Below are 14,849 nucleotides of genomic sequence, written 5' to 3' on the forward strand. Positions count from 1 at the left end.
CATCACTTTTGTCATCATCAGCTGTACTTGGCGTGTAATTATTTTTTGTCAGGAATAAAATTCGATTTGGAAGTCTCGCAAAAATGAAGGTCATCTACAATACCTTGTTCAAGCGTACGTCCACCTACGCCGTGGCCATCATCGCGTCGACATTCTTTTTCGAGCGCGCCATCGATGTCTCCGCGACTGCCCTGTACGAGTCCATCAACAAAGGCGTAAGTTGCACACCTCTACTCTACTCTTATGTAAGACCAGCAAGAAATTAACGAATTGCTCTGTTTTTCTGTTGCAGAAACTCTGGAAGGACATTAAGAGCAAATACGAATAAGCGCAGTCATCAATTAAACAATGACTTGTTTTAATTAGCATAACAAAATGAACGTTTATTCTCAACGATACAAAAACTAAACCCAAATGCTTTTCACTTTTGTTTTGATTTGGTTTCGACTGTTTTCAAGGGGGTCGCAGGAATTGATTGCTCTGAAACTTCCCAGGGCTTTTCATGTCGGTACGCATCCCAGGGCTGGTTGTTCACCAATCGTGTGGGCTCCTTGAATGACACCCCATTGTCCTGGATGGTTTGGAGCATTTTGTTAAGTTTGCTGCCGGCCACTGCATCCACATTGCACGTCATCTCGGTGATGCCCGACTGGAGGCAGCGGTGTGCTAGGACACGACCCAGATTCACAAATGCCGAGGTGTCGTTGGTTTTATACAGCTGCTGTTTGATGGCCCATTCGGCGGTGCTGGCGCTCAGAATGGTGCCGTTCTCGTAGTGCTTCACGTCGGCGCTGACATAACGACCGCTGGTGTTGATCTCGAGCGTGTGCCAGTAGGAACGACCTGGTTTCTCCAAGTGGTAGCCGCTGGGCTTGTACGCAATGCGCAGCCTTTCCAGATTCCTGGGATTCCGGTTGACCACAAATCCTTCATTGCCTTGCGGGGTGGTCAGCGCCTTAATCTTGTGGAGCACGCGTGCTGAGGTAAGTGGGCGGGCACTGCGAGACATCCTTGCTCTAAAATAGTCGATTTAAAACCGTTTTTATTCAGATTTCCAGACGATTATGGAACTTTACCAATAGTCTCGTTTCCAAATGCACAAAATTGCGTCAGTGTTGAACACCGGTTGCGCCCGCCAGTGCTGTACAATGTTTCGAATGGCAAAATCGAACAGCTGTTACCATGAAATTCGGCCTTGTTTTTTTTTATTTAATTTCCAATTTATCTAGGTTTTTTCGGCCTTGGCAGCTTTTCCGGCCCTTTTGGCAATACAAATTCTCACGAACATGCGCACATGTAATGTTCTGTTACCCTCCCAGTACGCACAGGGGGTTCGGGTCTGAATGCCCGTTGGCCAGGGTGAAGACGCGGAGCTGAGCTGGCGAAGCAGAAGAGTCGAGTCCAAAATTTGCAAGTGTATCATTCGGATAAATAAACGGTTATGTAAAGTGCGCACCGGTGCAAGAATTAAAAATCTGCTCAACATATCACATTCGTAATAAGTAGTATTCATCATGTTGATGGCGGTGTGTACGAATCTGTGCCGCTTCAGGCACGTGAGAAGTGCTGCGGCATGTGCCACGCGGAGGCTTTATTGGGGACGCATGCACGTACCACTGGCGTCTGCAAATGGCCTTCATCAAAGCATCTTTGGTTTGTCGGCGAGGGTAAGTGGGGGCAAGGGAGCATTTTGAATTATTGCATTTACAGGGTATTGATTGGTTTCGTACCGAATCTCACCTCCACCACACCACAGCACAGCAATGTCAACAAGTGGCGCGCTATTCAAAAGCCATACCTCATGCCCGACTTATGTAGCTTTCGTGTCTTATCTCAATGTGCGCATTGTGAACCTCTTATGTGGAAGCGTGCTGAGTTTAACACTTTTGCCACTAACTGATAATGCCGGAGCACAATCGGCCTCTTGACTGTAGCTCTGCTGTGCTCTGCTCTTTCTCTCTCTCTCTCTATGTCTATCAGTGTGTCAGGTGTATGGGTCTCTCTCGCCCTTGTTGTTTAGCCCGCACCAGTGCTTTTTTCCGTATTTGAACTTTAGATATTTCGTAGAGACGAAAATCAGTTAAACTTGAAAGTTCCCGCCGCCTGGTCTGGTTGCTGCTCGTGCAGTTGTGCAAATACAGAATTCTTACAGATGTGCGCGAACGATATTGAGACGACGCACAAAATGTCTTGCATCAACTGAAGGCCGCAATATACACTTAATTGCAAGCCGAATGAACCTTGAGCGTTCCGTTCCACAATGTGAGTGTTGTGTTCCGCCTTGCTTATCGCGCTCTTTGTGCCGCCACGAGATGAGATGCAGCCGTTCTACTGCGCTCTTTCAATCCTCTCCTCCCCAGCCTCTTCTGCTGCTGGTGCCCAGTGCGCATGCTGGGGACCTGTGGCACAACACAGGCCAGGTCCATACAAAGTTCAGTACGGGGTCGACTCTGTTCTCGGTTGACACATTATCTATCAAATAGAAAATACAAAATATTATTCAAAATGCGTAGCTGTGTGAGGCGAGTTAAACGAAAACAAAAGCATTCCAGTATTTTCAACTCCGTAAGCCCGATAAGATTAATAAATAGGTTTCCATGGTTAGCACAAGGCCTTGCTTGTTACACCATTCCACATATCCAAAGCCAAAGCCATTGCCATTACATTGCTCAAGCATTCTGTCCTTACTATTTTGCAGCAATACGTGCAAGCCCCAGAGACACGCCCAGTGCCAGATGAGAGATCGACGGCCGGACTGCAGAAGGAGGAACAGACAACGGAGCAACGTCCGGCCGCTTCCCGTAACCCTAGTCAGCACGTATTGAGCAATCAGCCCATCCGGCCACAGCCGCCACCACAGCCGCCCACAATGTCCGACAGGGACCAGCGGATGAACATGCCCACGGCCGTGGAGATACCCTACAACATTGATTGGATATTTCCCAGGCTGCGGTGCCCGTCGAGAGTTTGGTGGCTGGCCAGCCAATTTGTAATCACTGCCGTCGGAATCTTTAGCAAGATTTTACTGAGTAAGTATGCCCGTGCCGGAACTAAGCAGACGACTCTGACCCCGACCTCGTACAACATACGGAGAAATAGCAATCACTGCTGCTCTTCGTTATATGGCGGGCCCCTTTCTCTCGCTGTGTTCGCATCCAATTAAGGCCAAGCGTGTGCCATATTAATTGTTTGTCTTTACATAACCGTGCTGATGGTGATCTCTACTGATTCTCTTTACTGTCATTGTTGCCTTTCCACAGTGCTCATGAACAAAACCCGCGTATACAACAAGGAACAGCTGGTCGACCTGATATCGAAGCGCCCCCAAGGTGTGCCGCTGTTGACCGTTTCTAATCACTACTCCTGCTTCGATGACCCCGGCCTATGGGGCATGCTGCCACTGCGTCAGGCATGCAACACCAATTGCATTCGTTGGTCGATGGCTGCCCACGATATCTGCTTCACCAACAAGTACCACTCCATGTTCTTCATGTTCGGTAAGCTGACGAACTGGCGATACCTTCACTGTTGATTCATAGAACTAACCGATGGATTCCTCCTTCTGTGCAGGCAAGTGTATTCCTGTTGTGCGCGGCTATGGTGTCTACCAGGAGGCCATCAATCTGTGCATCGAGAAGTGCGCGGCGGGCCAGTGGGTTCACGTGTTTCCTGAGGGCAAGGTGAACATGGAGAAGGAGGACTTACGACTGAAATGGGGCGTGGGCCGCATCATCTACGAGTCCCCCAAGATGCCCATTATTCTGCCAATGTGGCACGAGGGCATGGACGATGTACTGCCAAATGTTGAACCCTATGTGCTGCAAAGGCGCAAAAAGGTTACCATTAATATCGGCCAGCCCCTGGATCTGAATGACTTCGTCCACGACCTTAAGAAGAAACAAGTGCCCGAGCCAACGGCACGGAAGCTCATCACAGACAAAATCCAGGACGCATTTCGAGTAAGCTCAAACTATTGGTTTGATTCTCCACAGATCCAATGTTAATCGAGAAACTCTTACAGATCTTGCGGACTGAGACGGAGCAATTGCACAGAGAGCGTCAGTAGAGTAGAGATTTGAAAATGTAGTTCCAGCAGCATTCATATTTTATATTATTTATTGGTATTGTATTAAGCCGAAAATGAAGGAGCCAAGCCTCGAAAATCATTGGCATGCGCGTTCATCGATTACGATTCACATTTAACTTATACATTGTACGATTTTCGCTATCAGGCTTGGCTGATGAGACCTCTTTAAGTGAAACAGTGTGCATTATTAAATAAATAGTTTAAAATTAATTTATCAAAATTTACAAAAAAATACATTTATTTTATGGCGCCAATATGCGCGATGTATATCGCGAAAGTTCGATGTTTAATTTTTTTTCTCCGACAGTCTGGCAGCGCTCAAGCGAAAAGCACCGTTATACGTGAAAATGTAAGCAATGTGAAAATTAAATAAAATCAACTAAAATCTCTCATTACTAAGCAAATGCAGGTCATTTTCAGTAGCTAGTCGAGAAAATGAGCTTGTGCTTACCACGCCGAAGCGCAATGAACTGCTCAAGGATGGTCCCCCCGTCCGCACCAGGTGTCAGGTGCTGGGCCGCGGCGCATATGGCACTGTGTTCAAAGCAATTTATCACGGTATGTTTTACACTATAAATCGGATACACTTACTGATTTGCCTGTGAATTATGAACAGATCGCTCCGTTGCGGTGAAGATCATCAAGGGACAGGCTGTGTCCACGCTGCACAATGAGTCGCATTTGCTGAATTTGGATCACAAGAACATTGTGCGTCTCATAAAAACAGAGTCAGCCGTTGCCTTTGGAATGGTCATCATGGAGTGTCCAAAGGGGCAATGCCTCCAGCAGATACTGGAGACGCTGGCGTTGCCGCTATTCCACAGAGTGTTGTATGTGATTCTGCATCGCCCACTACAGACTTATATTTTCAATATTTTGCCGCACAGAATCACGTTGGACATTGTGGCTGCTCTGCGCTACTGCCATTGGCACAACGTGCTGCACCTGGACGTCAAGCCAACCAATATTTTGGTAGCTCTGGGACCACGACCCACCAGCATGGGGCCACATTCCAGCTACCAGCGCAGCTACATTTGCAAGCTTTGCGACTTTGGATCATCCATTAAAATTGGTGAGTTTTGTGCCCGCCAGAGCCAGAACAATGGCAGGGGCACCCTGAGGTACATGTCCCCCGAAGCCCTACGTTCGGATCCACTATCAGACGCCGCGGACATCTACTCCCTGGCCATCACAATGTGGCAAATGCAGTCGCGTCGATTGCCCTATCACACGCTTAGCTGCAACGAGTCCATCGCTTACCAAGTGGTCAAGCACGAGCTGCGGCCAGATAACTATGAAAAGCTGAAAGCCCTGTCCGTCGACCACCCCAAGAGAGCACCTCTCGTCGGCTGTAACTGGGTGTACGTGAATGAAAGCAGTTCTCAGGCGATGTCGGGCGGCGACCTTTGTAGAAGGGCGAATATGTTTGCGTGCCGCAATCTAAATTTCGAAACATCGTGCAGCAGTGGCCGTGTGCTAAAGAAGAAGCGCAGACAGAACCGATTAGCGTTGTATTTTGATAGTCCGGCGCCACAAGCAAGCACCAGCACGTGCCTGGAGAGCTATTACACGGATCTGTATAGATGCTGCTGGGTCAGCGTGCCAGAATTCCGCATGAGCTCTATTCTGCTGAGGAATAAACTGGAGCTCATCTTGAGCAGAAGCTCAACCGCCGGTCTGCTTTTAGGCTTAAGTGATCGTGTTCGTTTGTAATTCGTTTGAATTTTATGCTATTGATTAATTGTATGCTTAGAGCGCTACGTTTTGTAAGATTTTACCCCACCAATCTTTCGATTGATTGATTGATTGATCATTGTATTAGATTAAGGGAAGGGAAACACATGTTTGGGTCAATAATTTATATTTTGTAACTTCTTTTTTGTTTATTTTTGTACTTGCTACGCTAAGAAAATACATTTATAATGTTTATACGAGCTTAATGTGATACAATAACTTCTCTGATCTGCCGAGCATAGTACTATGTATAGAGTTCTCTATATGGGTATGTGTATATCTATCTATACGTATTTATACTTAGGATGCGGGCTGCTGCGATTATTATTATTATTATTTAGTCGATGGCAGCAGCCTGAGGAGCAGAGCAGAGCTAACGCTAACTACTATACGTATAGAAGAGGGGGTTTGAATCGACTTTTGTGGTCTGTTATATACAGGTTTATTGTTACTGCTGTCGTTTTATGTTCGCCTAGAAACCATACGCTTGTATATAGTATATATCGTAATTAAATGCATTTTATACTGCAATTTCACACATATATATTTCACCCTTAAATGCAAATTTCCAACTGTTGGTGTTGTGTGATAACCAGATTCTACAAATGCCTACTGCGAATACACTCGATTTGTGCGGAAGACTACGGTTTTAGTTCATCTAATAGTTGTATGATAGTAGTTTGAATTGCTCTTTGCCAGCGACAAAGATCCTACACTCCTCTTCCTGTACGCCATACAAATACATAAATACATATGTATGTACGTATGTACGTACGCTGTGTGATGTATAATAGTTAGTGCAACTTATAGCCCGATTCTGGGCCTGCAACCGCGATGCTCTACAAAATACATAGACATAGAGCAGGGCGAGCCCTGGGCATCTCCTAGTGTGGGTGTGGGCCTCTAATTGGGTAGTAAGGGAACAGTTGGCAGTGCTGCCGCCGCTTACAAAGTAAAACATTTTCCAAAAATCTACAATATACAATACATAAATACTCGTATTCTTACATACAAAACTCGCTGGCTGCTGGCTGCTCCACACACTTTCACACTTCCAATCTTCCTCTGTGTTTTGTTTTTTGTTTGTTTTTGTTTGTTTGAATATATCACAATTTAGTCTTTTTAATCTTTGAATATTTGTTTGCTTGACGATTATTCATTTGAGATTTTACTGCGGCATTCCGCCACTTAGCTCGCATAGGATCGCCGCACAGGAACTGGCGGTGGAATTTTCGACTTGCGCTGCTGCTGTCCTGAGGATCTTGGCTGCTGCTGCTGTTGTTGTTGGGGCGACTGTGGCGATGGAGAGGAAGGCGAGGGCGAGGATGAGGACACTGACGAGGTGGATGACGTCGATGAATTGATGCTCGTTGGAATTCTGGTGGGCACCGCCTTGGGCAGGCAGCTCTTTGGCAGCTCCGTTGACTTGGCTTGCTTCTGCAAATATGTCGCAGATTAGGATATGGATATGCATTAAGGTATCTGCAGATGTACTCACCTTCTTTGGGGATGCAGCCGCTGGTATCTGCACCGGGGATGTCACCCGCTTCCAGCCGTTGCTCCTGCGCCAGGGGCTCGAAGTTGCCGGCGCGGAGAATTGTCGGTTCAGCATTCGCTCCTTCAGCTTGGACACAATCGCCGGTGACGGAGGCGTTGCGTCTTTTGCCATTTTAGCCATCAGCGCACAGCTGATGCTGTCGCTGCGCACCACGGTGGACTCCAGCTCGCGGCGCTGATTGTGGCGCAGAATGCAGCTTGGCTCCTGCTCCTCCAGCACCGACTTGGACTTGACCAGCACATGGGGCGGTCGCCGCAGCTCGCTCTTGATGATCTGCGCTATGCATTGCTGCTCATTGAGGGGCTGCAAGGGCGTGGCGCTCATGATCAGCGGTACGTCCTCGATCTCGATGTCGCTGACGCGGCGCCGGCACTCGTCAATGACCGCATAATCAGGCTCTTCCTCCTTCTCCTGATGCGACTCCGTTGGCAGCGGCGGCGGTGGGTGGCTGATCGAATTTTCGTCCGTTTCGCTGGAGGAGCAGCTGGTCAGCTGGGCGCGTCCTGCCTCGCTGGGCGTGGGACTGGCGGCGGCCCGGGCCGTGTGTGCCGCTTGGCTCTCGGACATGCTCGAGTCTGCCTCATCGTCGTCATCCTCATCCTCGTCGTCCGTAACGCCCTCGAGGTAGGAGTAGAGGCTGCGCGACGAGTTGGAACGGATGTTGACCAGCTTGTAGAAGTCGTTGGTGAAATCCGTGCAGGCCACCTCCTCATCCTCCGAGTAGACAATCTGAAACAGAGAAATCCTTCATAGAATGCAGGAAACAAAGGAATGAAAGCGTACTCCGCTCACCTTTTGCTGCAGCAGCTGAGCAATGCCATCGCCAACGGAATCCGTCTCGACGGTGGTCGAGTTGATGAAGTCACTCGAGGGCCAGAGCCAGTCGTGGTCGCGCTTCCTTCGTTGATGCTGCTGGTGGTGCTCCCGCTCGTCGTCGAATGTCATCACAGCCAGCTCTTCCTGCGACATGCTCCAGTCCTCCATTTCCGTCGAACAGGGCTCTGCCGGCAGCAGCCACTGCTCGGGCTCCTCGGGCAGGTCCTCCAGGTGGCCGTTCGACGGCTGCGGCTGGCCACTGCTCATTGTGCAGTAGCCCTCGTCCCGTCCCTTCACCGGACTGGCGGACAGCGCTGCGTTCTGCGCCTCCAGATCCCGCACACGGCTCTTCAGCATGCTCACCTCCTCGCGCAGATTGTCCTCGGCCACAATGGCGTCCACCACCTTGCGCATCACGTCGTCCAGACAGTGCTCGTACTGTCGAATGCGGGTGAGCAGCGATCGGTTCTCCTGCTGCATGGAGTGCAGCATACTCTCCTGGCGGGCGAAGCGCGTCTGCAAGAGAAGAAGCGGGGAAACAATGAATCAAGTGTGTGACTGCAACAGTGGAGACCTTCAGCCATGTGCCACCCAATGACAGCTGCATGGGCGCCCCACACTCTTGACGAGGGTCACAGACGACGACGACGACGCCGACGGCCGCTCGTTCATCAAGTTTTCAGAGTGGAGTGTCAGATCCAAAGTGCTAAGTGAGCAGTAGTAGTTACAAGACGAACCCCCCATTCCCATTCCCAGTCCCCACTCCACACAACCACTGAATGCCCCAATCTCTATTGATCGAAGCCAACTTGTTAACTGCCCCCCGAAGGTCACTGCAGCCATTGAATGCCCCAAACTGTGTACGTACCGCGTGGATGAATAAATGAGGTGGTGAGGGGAAACCTTGGATTCATTAGATGGCTTTACAAAATTGGGTTAGGCTCGGATCGGATTGTTTCGGAGCGAGACGCAAATGAGATTGCCAGAAGTTAACGACGTAAAGGGAAAGGAATCTCCATCACCCCATCTGGCCCACTACCTCGGCCACCTCTCCTGCCCCTGGCTCAATGAAGCGTTCCTAATGCCATGGCGCGCGTTCAATCAATTCCGGCCAAAAAGTGCGCCCAGGCCAGGCCGGGCCGGGCCAGAAGCAATTTCCAGCTTCCATCTTCCTTCTCCACGGATAAGAGACAATTTGTATGCGCCGGAATGGGAGCAAGGGGAGAGATTTTGTTCTTAAAAATGAATTTATGCGTTTATTTATGACTCGGGAACTCCTCTTGGCGCTGCAGAGGGAGACTGACTCGGCTCTCGCTGTGCAAATTGATTTTCCACATGCTGTGTAGACAGCCATCCCCCGCTCTTCCCTGCTGCCAACTAGGGACCCCATACACCATACACCATACATACCTGCAGTGCCTTGTGATCCCGACATGTCTGCATTTGTTTGCGCTCTTTGGATTTCATAATGCGATTCATGCTGCAGGTGTGAGCGAGAGAGCAGGCGAGTGTGGTGTGGTTTGGTGTGGAGATGCAAGTGAAAAGAAAACGAAAACGAAAAAGAATAAGACAAAGACAAATATAAATACAAATATAGAAATAATGAAAGCGAATTGCTAAAAATTAACGGAATCTGTGTACTCGTAGGTGTGTGTGTGTGTGGGTGTGTCTGAAGCGTTGTTTTAAATTAGCAGTTAATGTTTGTAGAGACGGAGAGAGGGAGAAGCCTAGCCTAGAACCAGAACTATGTATGCTCAAATCTGAATAGCGGTAATTACACTTGGGCCACGGGTGCCGAGGGTTCGCTCTGCTCTGATTGATGGGTTCGCCGCCAGTAAGTGTTTCCTGCTGCCTTGCTGTTTCTTGTGCTTCTTCTTCGTGTTCTCCTTGCCCTCCTTGGCGCTGCTCTGGCAATTTGGAAAATTGCATTTTGGGTGCCGTTAGCTCTCTGGTCGGCCGGCCGCGGCCCGTCGTTTGCTGTGCGTAATGGCGCTCTCCTGACCAGGAGGCGGAGGCGTGGCTGGTCACGAGTATGAATTATTTACGTAGTTTTTGCCAAAAGCAGCGCAAAAACTATTCCAAAATTGCATAATGGCCGCAAAAGGGTGTCTGGCGGGCAAATTAAATAAATATTTTGCTAGTAATTTATTGCATAATGGAATGCATAAGAAAGCATTCCAGAATTGAGTTGAAGTAACGGAACTATTCTCGCCTCTCTCTCTCTCTCCTGCTAATTCTGGTTCTCACACTCACACACACAGTCACGGTCCTTATCGTGATTAACAATTTAACTTGTATGACACTTACTTCTCAATTTGCTCGCGCAATTCCTTCTCAAACGTTGGCGACCCGCATTGGCTCTGGAAAAAGTACATTTGGTGTGGCGTGGAGTGGTGGTAGGGGCAGGGGCAAAATGAAAAGAGAAAATGTGGAAAAAACATTAAATGAAAAGCAAAAGAAATTAAACACAATAAATTAGTGCACTTTGTGACGATTAAGAGCGACAATTTAATTGTCCATATCACAGTGTCAATCAGCCCCCGTTTACAAGCTAAATTGGAAAGCGACAAAGGCGACGGGATCAAAGGAACAGAGGAGGCCCTGTCGACTGGCCATGGACAGGCATTAGAACACACATTCTGATGCATGCAGCACCATAAATCACCAGAGTCAACAACCGGCTCTGTCTGCCCCCCCCAGCCCAATCCCCAGCCACAGCCACAGCTCCGCTCCATCTCTGACTTCGTTTTGGGGGCACAATTGGCGTGAACTGTAATCGATAAAAACTTACATCACGACGATTTCATCTGTGTGACGTGACGACTGCTCGAGACACAGACACTCGTAGAAGGGGATCGGTGCGGTGGGGGACACTTGTTATAAATCGCTTGGCTTAGTGTAAACATAATGAATGACAACAAGAACAACAACTACAGTTTCAAGTGTAAACAAAACGGAATACTTATTATTGAAGTGTCATCGCAAGCGCAACACGGAGATTGGCTCACGAGATAGACACCACAGATGAGCGCGTGACGGGTGAGTTAGGCACGAAGCACCATACATACTTACATATATCATATCATATCATATCATACACATACACTCAATTTAACTATATTTCTGGCTGCAAAGCTCGAACGAACTGGTCCATCTCCAATCGTCCTAAGCTATTGGACAGCGATTGTTCGATTTCTATGTTTGCTTAGCTGAGAGTGTATTTAACTCAACGACTTCCCTGTGTTCGCCACAAAAAGGTGGGTGGGTGGCGAGCAGGGCTGGGCTATTAATCAATTTGATTATTCATCAGAAATTCCCAGATTCCACTCCAATCCCACATTCCTTGGACATGCTGCAGTTCTTTTGTTGTTCACCCTAATATCTATGGAAATATTTCTAAAATGCTTTCATCTGCAGCTTTGGCTATGGGTGGGTGGTGGGGTTGTAATAAAACACTCCAGGCAGCAGGGGCACGGGATGGGATGGGGATCGGCGATAAAACGCAGCAGCACGCGCCATCCCATTCAAGAAGTTGCCAAGCAACGTCTCGGCCCATACTCCTCCCACCACCCAACCCGACTTCTGCTGCCCAGAATTACAAATATATGCAATAATTTTTATTAATTCGCTTTCATGCATGTGCCGACGAGTCCCAATAAGAAAATGTGCCCCCCCTTAAACATTATTTGGAGCAACAGCAGGCGGCAGTCGGCTCCCAGTTCCCAGCTCCCGGCCAGACTGATTGCCGTCCTCGGGCGCCACTTGTCCCAGCCAAAGCCAAATGGCAGTGGAATGGAGGGGAATGATGAACGTGTTAATAAAATTAGAGGGCCAAAACGGTTGGGCCACTCTCTCTAAGCCTCTCCGTCTCTCTCTCACTCTCTCACACTTTGTTCTCCCCACCCAAGGCGTTATTTTGGGCAACTGGTGCGCCTGTCGGCAGCTGTCGGCTACTGCACCCATCGCCCCACCACGTCCCCAGCCCAGCAAAGAACACCCCATCGCAGACCATACCATCGCATTTCCCATTCAAGAGGCGACGCGCATAAATATTCATTGTGAATTTTGCTCATAAAAGTGATGGAAGAAGGAGGAGGAGTAGGCTCTGGAGGAGCGGTGGACAAACGGTGCCGACAGCGGTGCTTATTGATGAAGTTATAAAATCAAGCATGAATTTTTTATTAATTAAGGGAAAACGGAGAAACCATGGATACTTGGAGTTTCAAACGAAACTCTGCATAAATTTCAATTAGCATAAGGCCCACAACGAGGGTGGCCCAAAAGTGATTCAGGGGGGTGAACGTGAACCCCAGCGTAATCCCCGGACCCAAAACAGAAATTAACCAAACAAATCCCGGCAACATGTTGCACCCGTGTCGTGGGATAAAAAAAGGCGAGCAAGCGGACTACACAGGGTTGCACATCATACGGCCATTTGCACCCGCAAACGCACTTCCGTAAGACGTAACGCTGGTCCCATCCATCCAAACACCCACCCTGGACAACATCCTTTGTGCTGACGTGTGGGGGGAGTTTATCAAAGTGAAATTCCTCGCTTGACTATGTTCTCAGATGGATGGGAGACAGATGGGGGAGAGAAATATGAACACGCTTATTATTAATTAACATGCAGATTGAGCAGCGGGTGGACGAAAAGCATCCTTCCATCCCAGAATGGCAGCCGAAAGCATTCTAGTAATCCCCCAATCGATTCTTACCATTCTCGTCCCTTGTCCTTGTCCTTGTCCGCTTCTGTTGCTATTTGTTATACGAGTACCATTCCAAATGGGATTATTCCGATGATTGTTGTTCTTGTTGCTGGTTTAATTTAAGCACAAACTTTCGAGACCACAAAAGCGTAAAAATAACAGCAGAACAGCAGAGTGGAATGTTACTTTACGTCCCGACCAGACACAAGCACTGGCACGGACAGCGGCGTCTGCCCGGGTAGTGGGTGTGGATATGGAGCTCAGTCCTGTCCTCTGTCCCCACGGCACGGCATAAATTTTCGGTTAAAAAACGAAAATAACGACAAAGCGTAACTCAAATTAGAAGAAAGGATATAATTTCCAGGAAGACCAGCGACACAACAAAAAAAAACTTTCAAGAAAAAACCGTACGTCGCGACGGCGGATGGCAACCATTTGACGCTGCTACGAACAACGGGGATAACGGCATTGGAAAACCACCCTCTGGCGCCGGCTACGGCGAAGAGGATGTGCAGCAGCGCGCAAGAGAGAACGAATTCGCCGCAGTGGGGGACCCAGCTGTTTTTGGCTGCTCTCTTCTACTCTGATCTGCTGCAACAGCCGGCACAAAACAGCAACAACAAACAAGGCCCCTCTCTCTCTCTCTCACTCAGGCCAACTCCTATCCCACTCTCCCTATCAGCCACACCACTCTTTCACCGTACCATTCTCCTCTCCCACACACAAAGCACACAAAAGCGAAGCATTTTTGATGTATTACTCCGAATTCGACTACGAATTGGCCGTTTTTAATTTAATGAACCGAGACGGAAGAGGGGATAGCGATGAGGATGAGATGGACAGACAGTCAGACACACAGACAGGCGTCCGCCTCCATGGGTAAACAAGAAAACAAACATTCTGCAGATGTGCGAGGGGCAGGAGACGAGACCAACCCCGGGACTCTGGACGCAGCTCTGTTCCTTGGGGTGATCCATTCAAATTGTGAATTTTTTCGACTGCTGCGTCGAATGCAAACACTAAAACGTCACTTGGCAAGAGCGGGGGAGAGACAGAGAGAGAGAGAGCACTGCCTTAACAAAAGAGTGTGAGTGAAGCTTCCATTTCTACGCCCCCCTTTCCACAAAAAACTTTCGCGAAAAATTAATTGCATTGCACTTTTTTGTCAAGGGTTTTCTGTACACAACAGAGCGTGACGGGGAGTGAGGAGAGGGATTGGGATAGGTGGAGAGCTGGCGAGAGGGTGGCGAAGGGGACCCTTGCTCGAGTATATAGAGCTCTATATAGTGGTGGTAGTTTCCACACATTCATATTTCGTATTTTTCGGCTGGTTTGAGGGGGCGTAGTACACATGAATCATCATCATCATCCAAGTGGGGTTTAAAAAACACATCGAGGGTCCCGCAGGTCAAACCCATTTTTGGGGGTAGCATGCGAAAGGGTGGATTTTTAGAGAATTAATGGGCACTAATAAGTATATACAACAATATACATAACACAACACTAGGGCTGACCTACCCTAAACATTGGAATATACTATATACAGGGCTATATACTCCACCCACTCCACCACCTCCTCCTGGGCTCTTTGCCAGGAGATGTGTAGCGGCTCCCCACGGGTGGTTGGTTGGAGTTTGAGGTGGTGCAGCCGACATTGGTGCCTTCATTTCCGTCTGAGTAAACCATCAAACGTTTGCGACAGAATTATTAGCAATTCAAGTTGGTCGGCAAACGCAAATGATGGGTATTGGGGGGGAGGGCCACACGCTGATGTTGATGTTGATAATAAAAAGTGCTCATGCTGGGGACACTTGCCACGCCTTCGGCACCACCTCCACCTCCACCTCTAACTCGAACTCGAACTCCTCTTCGTATTCCTCCTGGTACTTGCAAAAAGCTCTTGTAAACGACCAAGTGCCACTCAAGACAGCGTCCAAGTCCACGC

General features: G+C 48.6%; 5 protein-coding genes and 1 long non-coding RNA gene across 11 annotated transcripts in view; 3 read left to right on the plus strand and 3 right to left on the minus strand.

The window, feature by feature from the left end:
- LOC111073887 (cytochrome b-c1 complex subunit 9) lies at positions 1 to 409 on the plus strand. The gene is made up of 2 exons (XM_022366441.2): positions 1 to 215; positions 293 to 409. The coding sequence occupies exons 1-2, from the start codon at positions 84 to 86 to the stop codon at positions 326 to 328; spliced, it is 168 nt and encodes a 55-aa protein (XP_022222133.1). The 5' UTR covers positions 1 to 83; the 3' UTR covers positions 329 to 409.
- On the minus strand, positions 368 to 1,891 carry LOC111073884 (39S ribosomal protein L18, mitochondrial). Its single transcript, XM_022366438.2, has 2 exons — positions 1,077 to 1,891; positions 368 to 1,016 (listed from the first exon to the last, which is right to left on the minus strand). Exon 2 carries the CDS (start codon positions 1,007 to 1,009, stop codon positions 422 to 424), a length of 588 nt encoding a protein of 195 aa, XP_022222130.2. The 5' UTR covers positions 1,010 to 1,016; positions 1,077 to 1,891; the 3' UTR covers positions 368 to 421.
- On the plus strand, positions 1,191 to 4,279 carry LOC111073883 (tafazzin homolog). 3 transcript variants are annotated; one of them, XM_022366436.2, is made up of 5 exons: positions 1,191 to 1,667; positions 2,699 to 3,029; positions 3,261 to 3,497; positions 3,571 to 3,959; positions 4,022 to 4,279. In XM_022366436.2, the coding sequence occupies exons 1-5, from the start codon at positions 1,515 to 1,517 to the stop codon at positions 4,064 to 4,066; spliced, it is 1,155 nt and encodes a 384-aa protein (XP_022222128.2). In that variant the 5' UTR covers positions 1,191 to 1,514; the 3' UTR covers positions 4,067 to 4,279. The 3 variants fall into 3 exon arrangements, with proteins under 3 accessions (XP_022222128.2, XP_022222129.1, XP_022222127.1); XM_022366437.2 differs by lacking the exon at positions 1,191 to 1,667 and adding an exon at positions 2,448 to 2,600; XM_022366435.2 differs by lacking the exon at positions 1,191 to 1,667 and adding an exon at positions 2,448 to 2,565.
- LOC111073888 lies at positions 4,280 to 4,612 on the minus strand. The gene is made up of 2 exons (XR_002607759.1): positions 4,539 to 4,612; positions 4,280 to 4,395 (listed from the first exon to the last, which is right to left on the minus strand). It is a non-coding gene; the product is annotated as an uncharacterized LOC111073888 (long non-coding RNA).
- On the plus strand, positions 4,349 to 6,032 carry LOC111073881 (proto-oncogene serine/threonine-protein kinase mos). Its single transcript, XM_022366434.2, has 4 exons — positions 4,349 to 4,436; positions 4,497 to 4,645; positions 4,704 to 4,917; positions 4,975 to 6,032. Coding segments are annotated over exons 1-4 (1,191 nt in total). The 5' UTR covers positions 4,349 to 4,434; the 3' UTR covers positions 5,801 to 6,032.
- Positions 5,938 to 14,849, minus strand: part of LOC111073880 — a 26,626-nt gene continuing 17,714 nt past the window's right edge. For 2 of the 4 annotated variants that reach the window (XM_041593160.1, XM_022366430.2), the window contains 5 exons: positions 10,503 to 10,555; positions 9,606 to 9,675; positions 8,172 to 8,711; positions 7,320 to 8,108; positions 5,938 to 7,258 (listed from right to left, as the gene is read on the minus strand). In XM_041593160.1, coding sequence (XP_041449094.1) covers positions 7,010 to 7,258; positions 7,320 to 8,108; positions 8,172 to 8,711; positions 9,606 to 9,675; positions 10,503 to 10,555 — 1,701 coding nt within the window. In that variant the 3' untranslated portion in view covers positions 5,938 to 7,009. The remainder of the gene's footprint in view (positions 7,259 to 7,319; positions 8,109 to 8,171; positions 8,712 to 9,605; positions 9,676 to 10,502; positions 10,556 to 14,849) is intronic. The other 2 variants (XM_022366433.2, XM_022366432.2) reach the window with 1 other exon arrangement.

Source organism: Drosophila obscura, unplaced genomic scaffold, assembly GCF_018151105.1.
Source record: "Drosophila obscura isolate BZ-5 IFL unplaced genomic scaffold, ASM1815110v1 contig_186, whole genome shotgun sequence".
NCBI classification, from domain to species: Eukaryota; Metazoa; Arthropoda; class Insecta; order Diptera; family Drosophilidae; genus Drosophila; species Drosophila obscura.

Coding starts and splice junctions, on each gene's coding strand:
- LOC111073887 (XM_022366441.2), top strand. CDS start 84: ATGAAGGTCATCTACAATACCTTGTTCAAGCGTACGTCCACCTACGCC. Junction 216..292: donor ACGAGTCCATCAACAAAGGC/GTAAGTTGCACA, acceptor TTTCTGTTGCAG/AAACTCTGGAAGGACATTAA.
- LOC111073884 (XM_022366438.2), bottom strand. CDS start 1,009: ATGTCTCGCAGTGCCCGCCCACTTACCTCAGCACGCGTGCTCCACAAG.
- LOC111073883 (XM_022366436.2), top strand. CDS start 1,515: ATGTTGATGGCGGTGTGTACGAATCTGTGCCGCTTCAGGCACGTGAGA. Junction 1,668..2,698: donor TCTTTGGTTTGTCGGCGAGG/GTAAGTGGGGGC, acceptor ACTATTTTGCAG/CAATACGTGCAAGCCCCAGA. Junction 3,960..4,021: donor AAATCCAGGACGCATTTCGA/GTAAGCTCAAAC, acceptor AAACTCTTACAG/ATCTTGCGGACTGAGACGGA.
- LOC111073881 (XM_022366434.2), top strand. Junction 4,646..4,703: donor GTTCAAAGCAATTTATCACG/GTATGTTTTACA, acceptor AATTATGAACAG/ATCGCTCCGTTGCGGTGAAG. Junction 4,918..4,974: donor CCGCTATTCCACAGAGTGTT/GTATGTGATTCT, acceptor TTTGCCGCACAG/AATCACGTTGGACATTGTGG.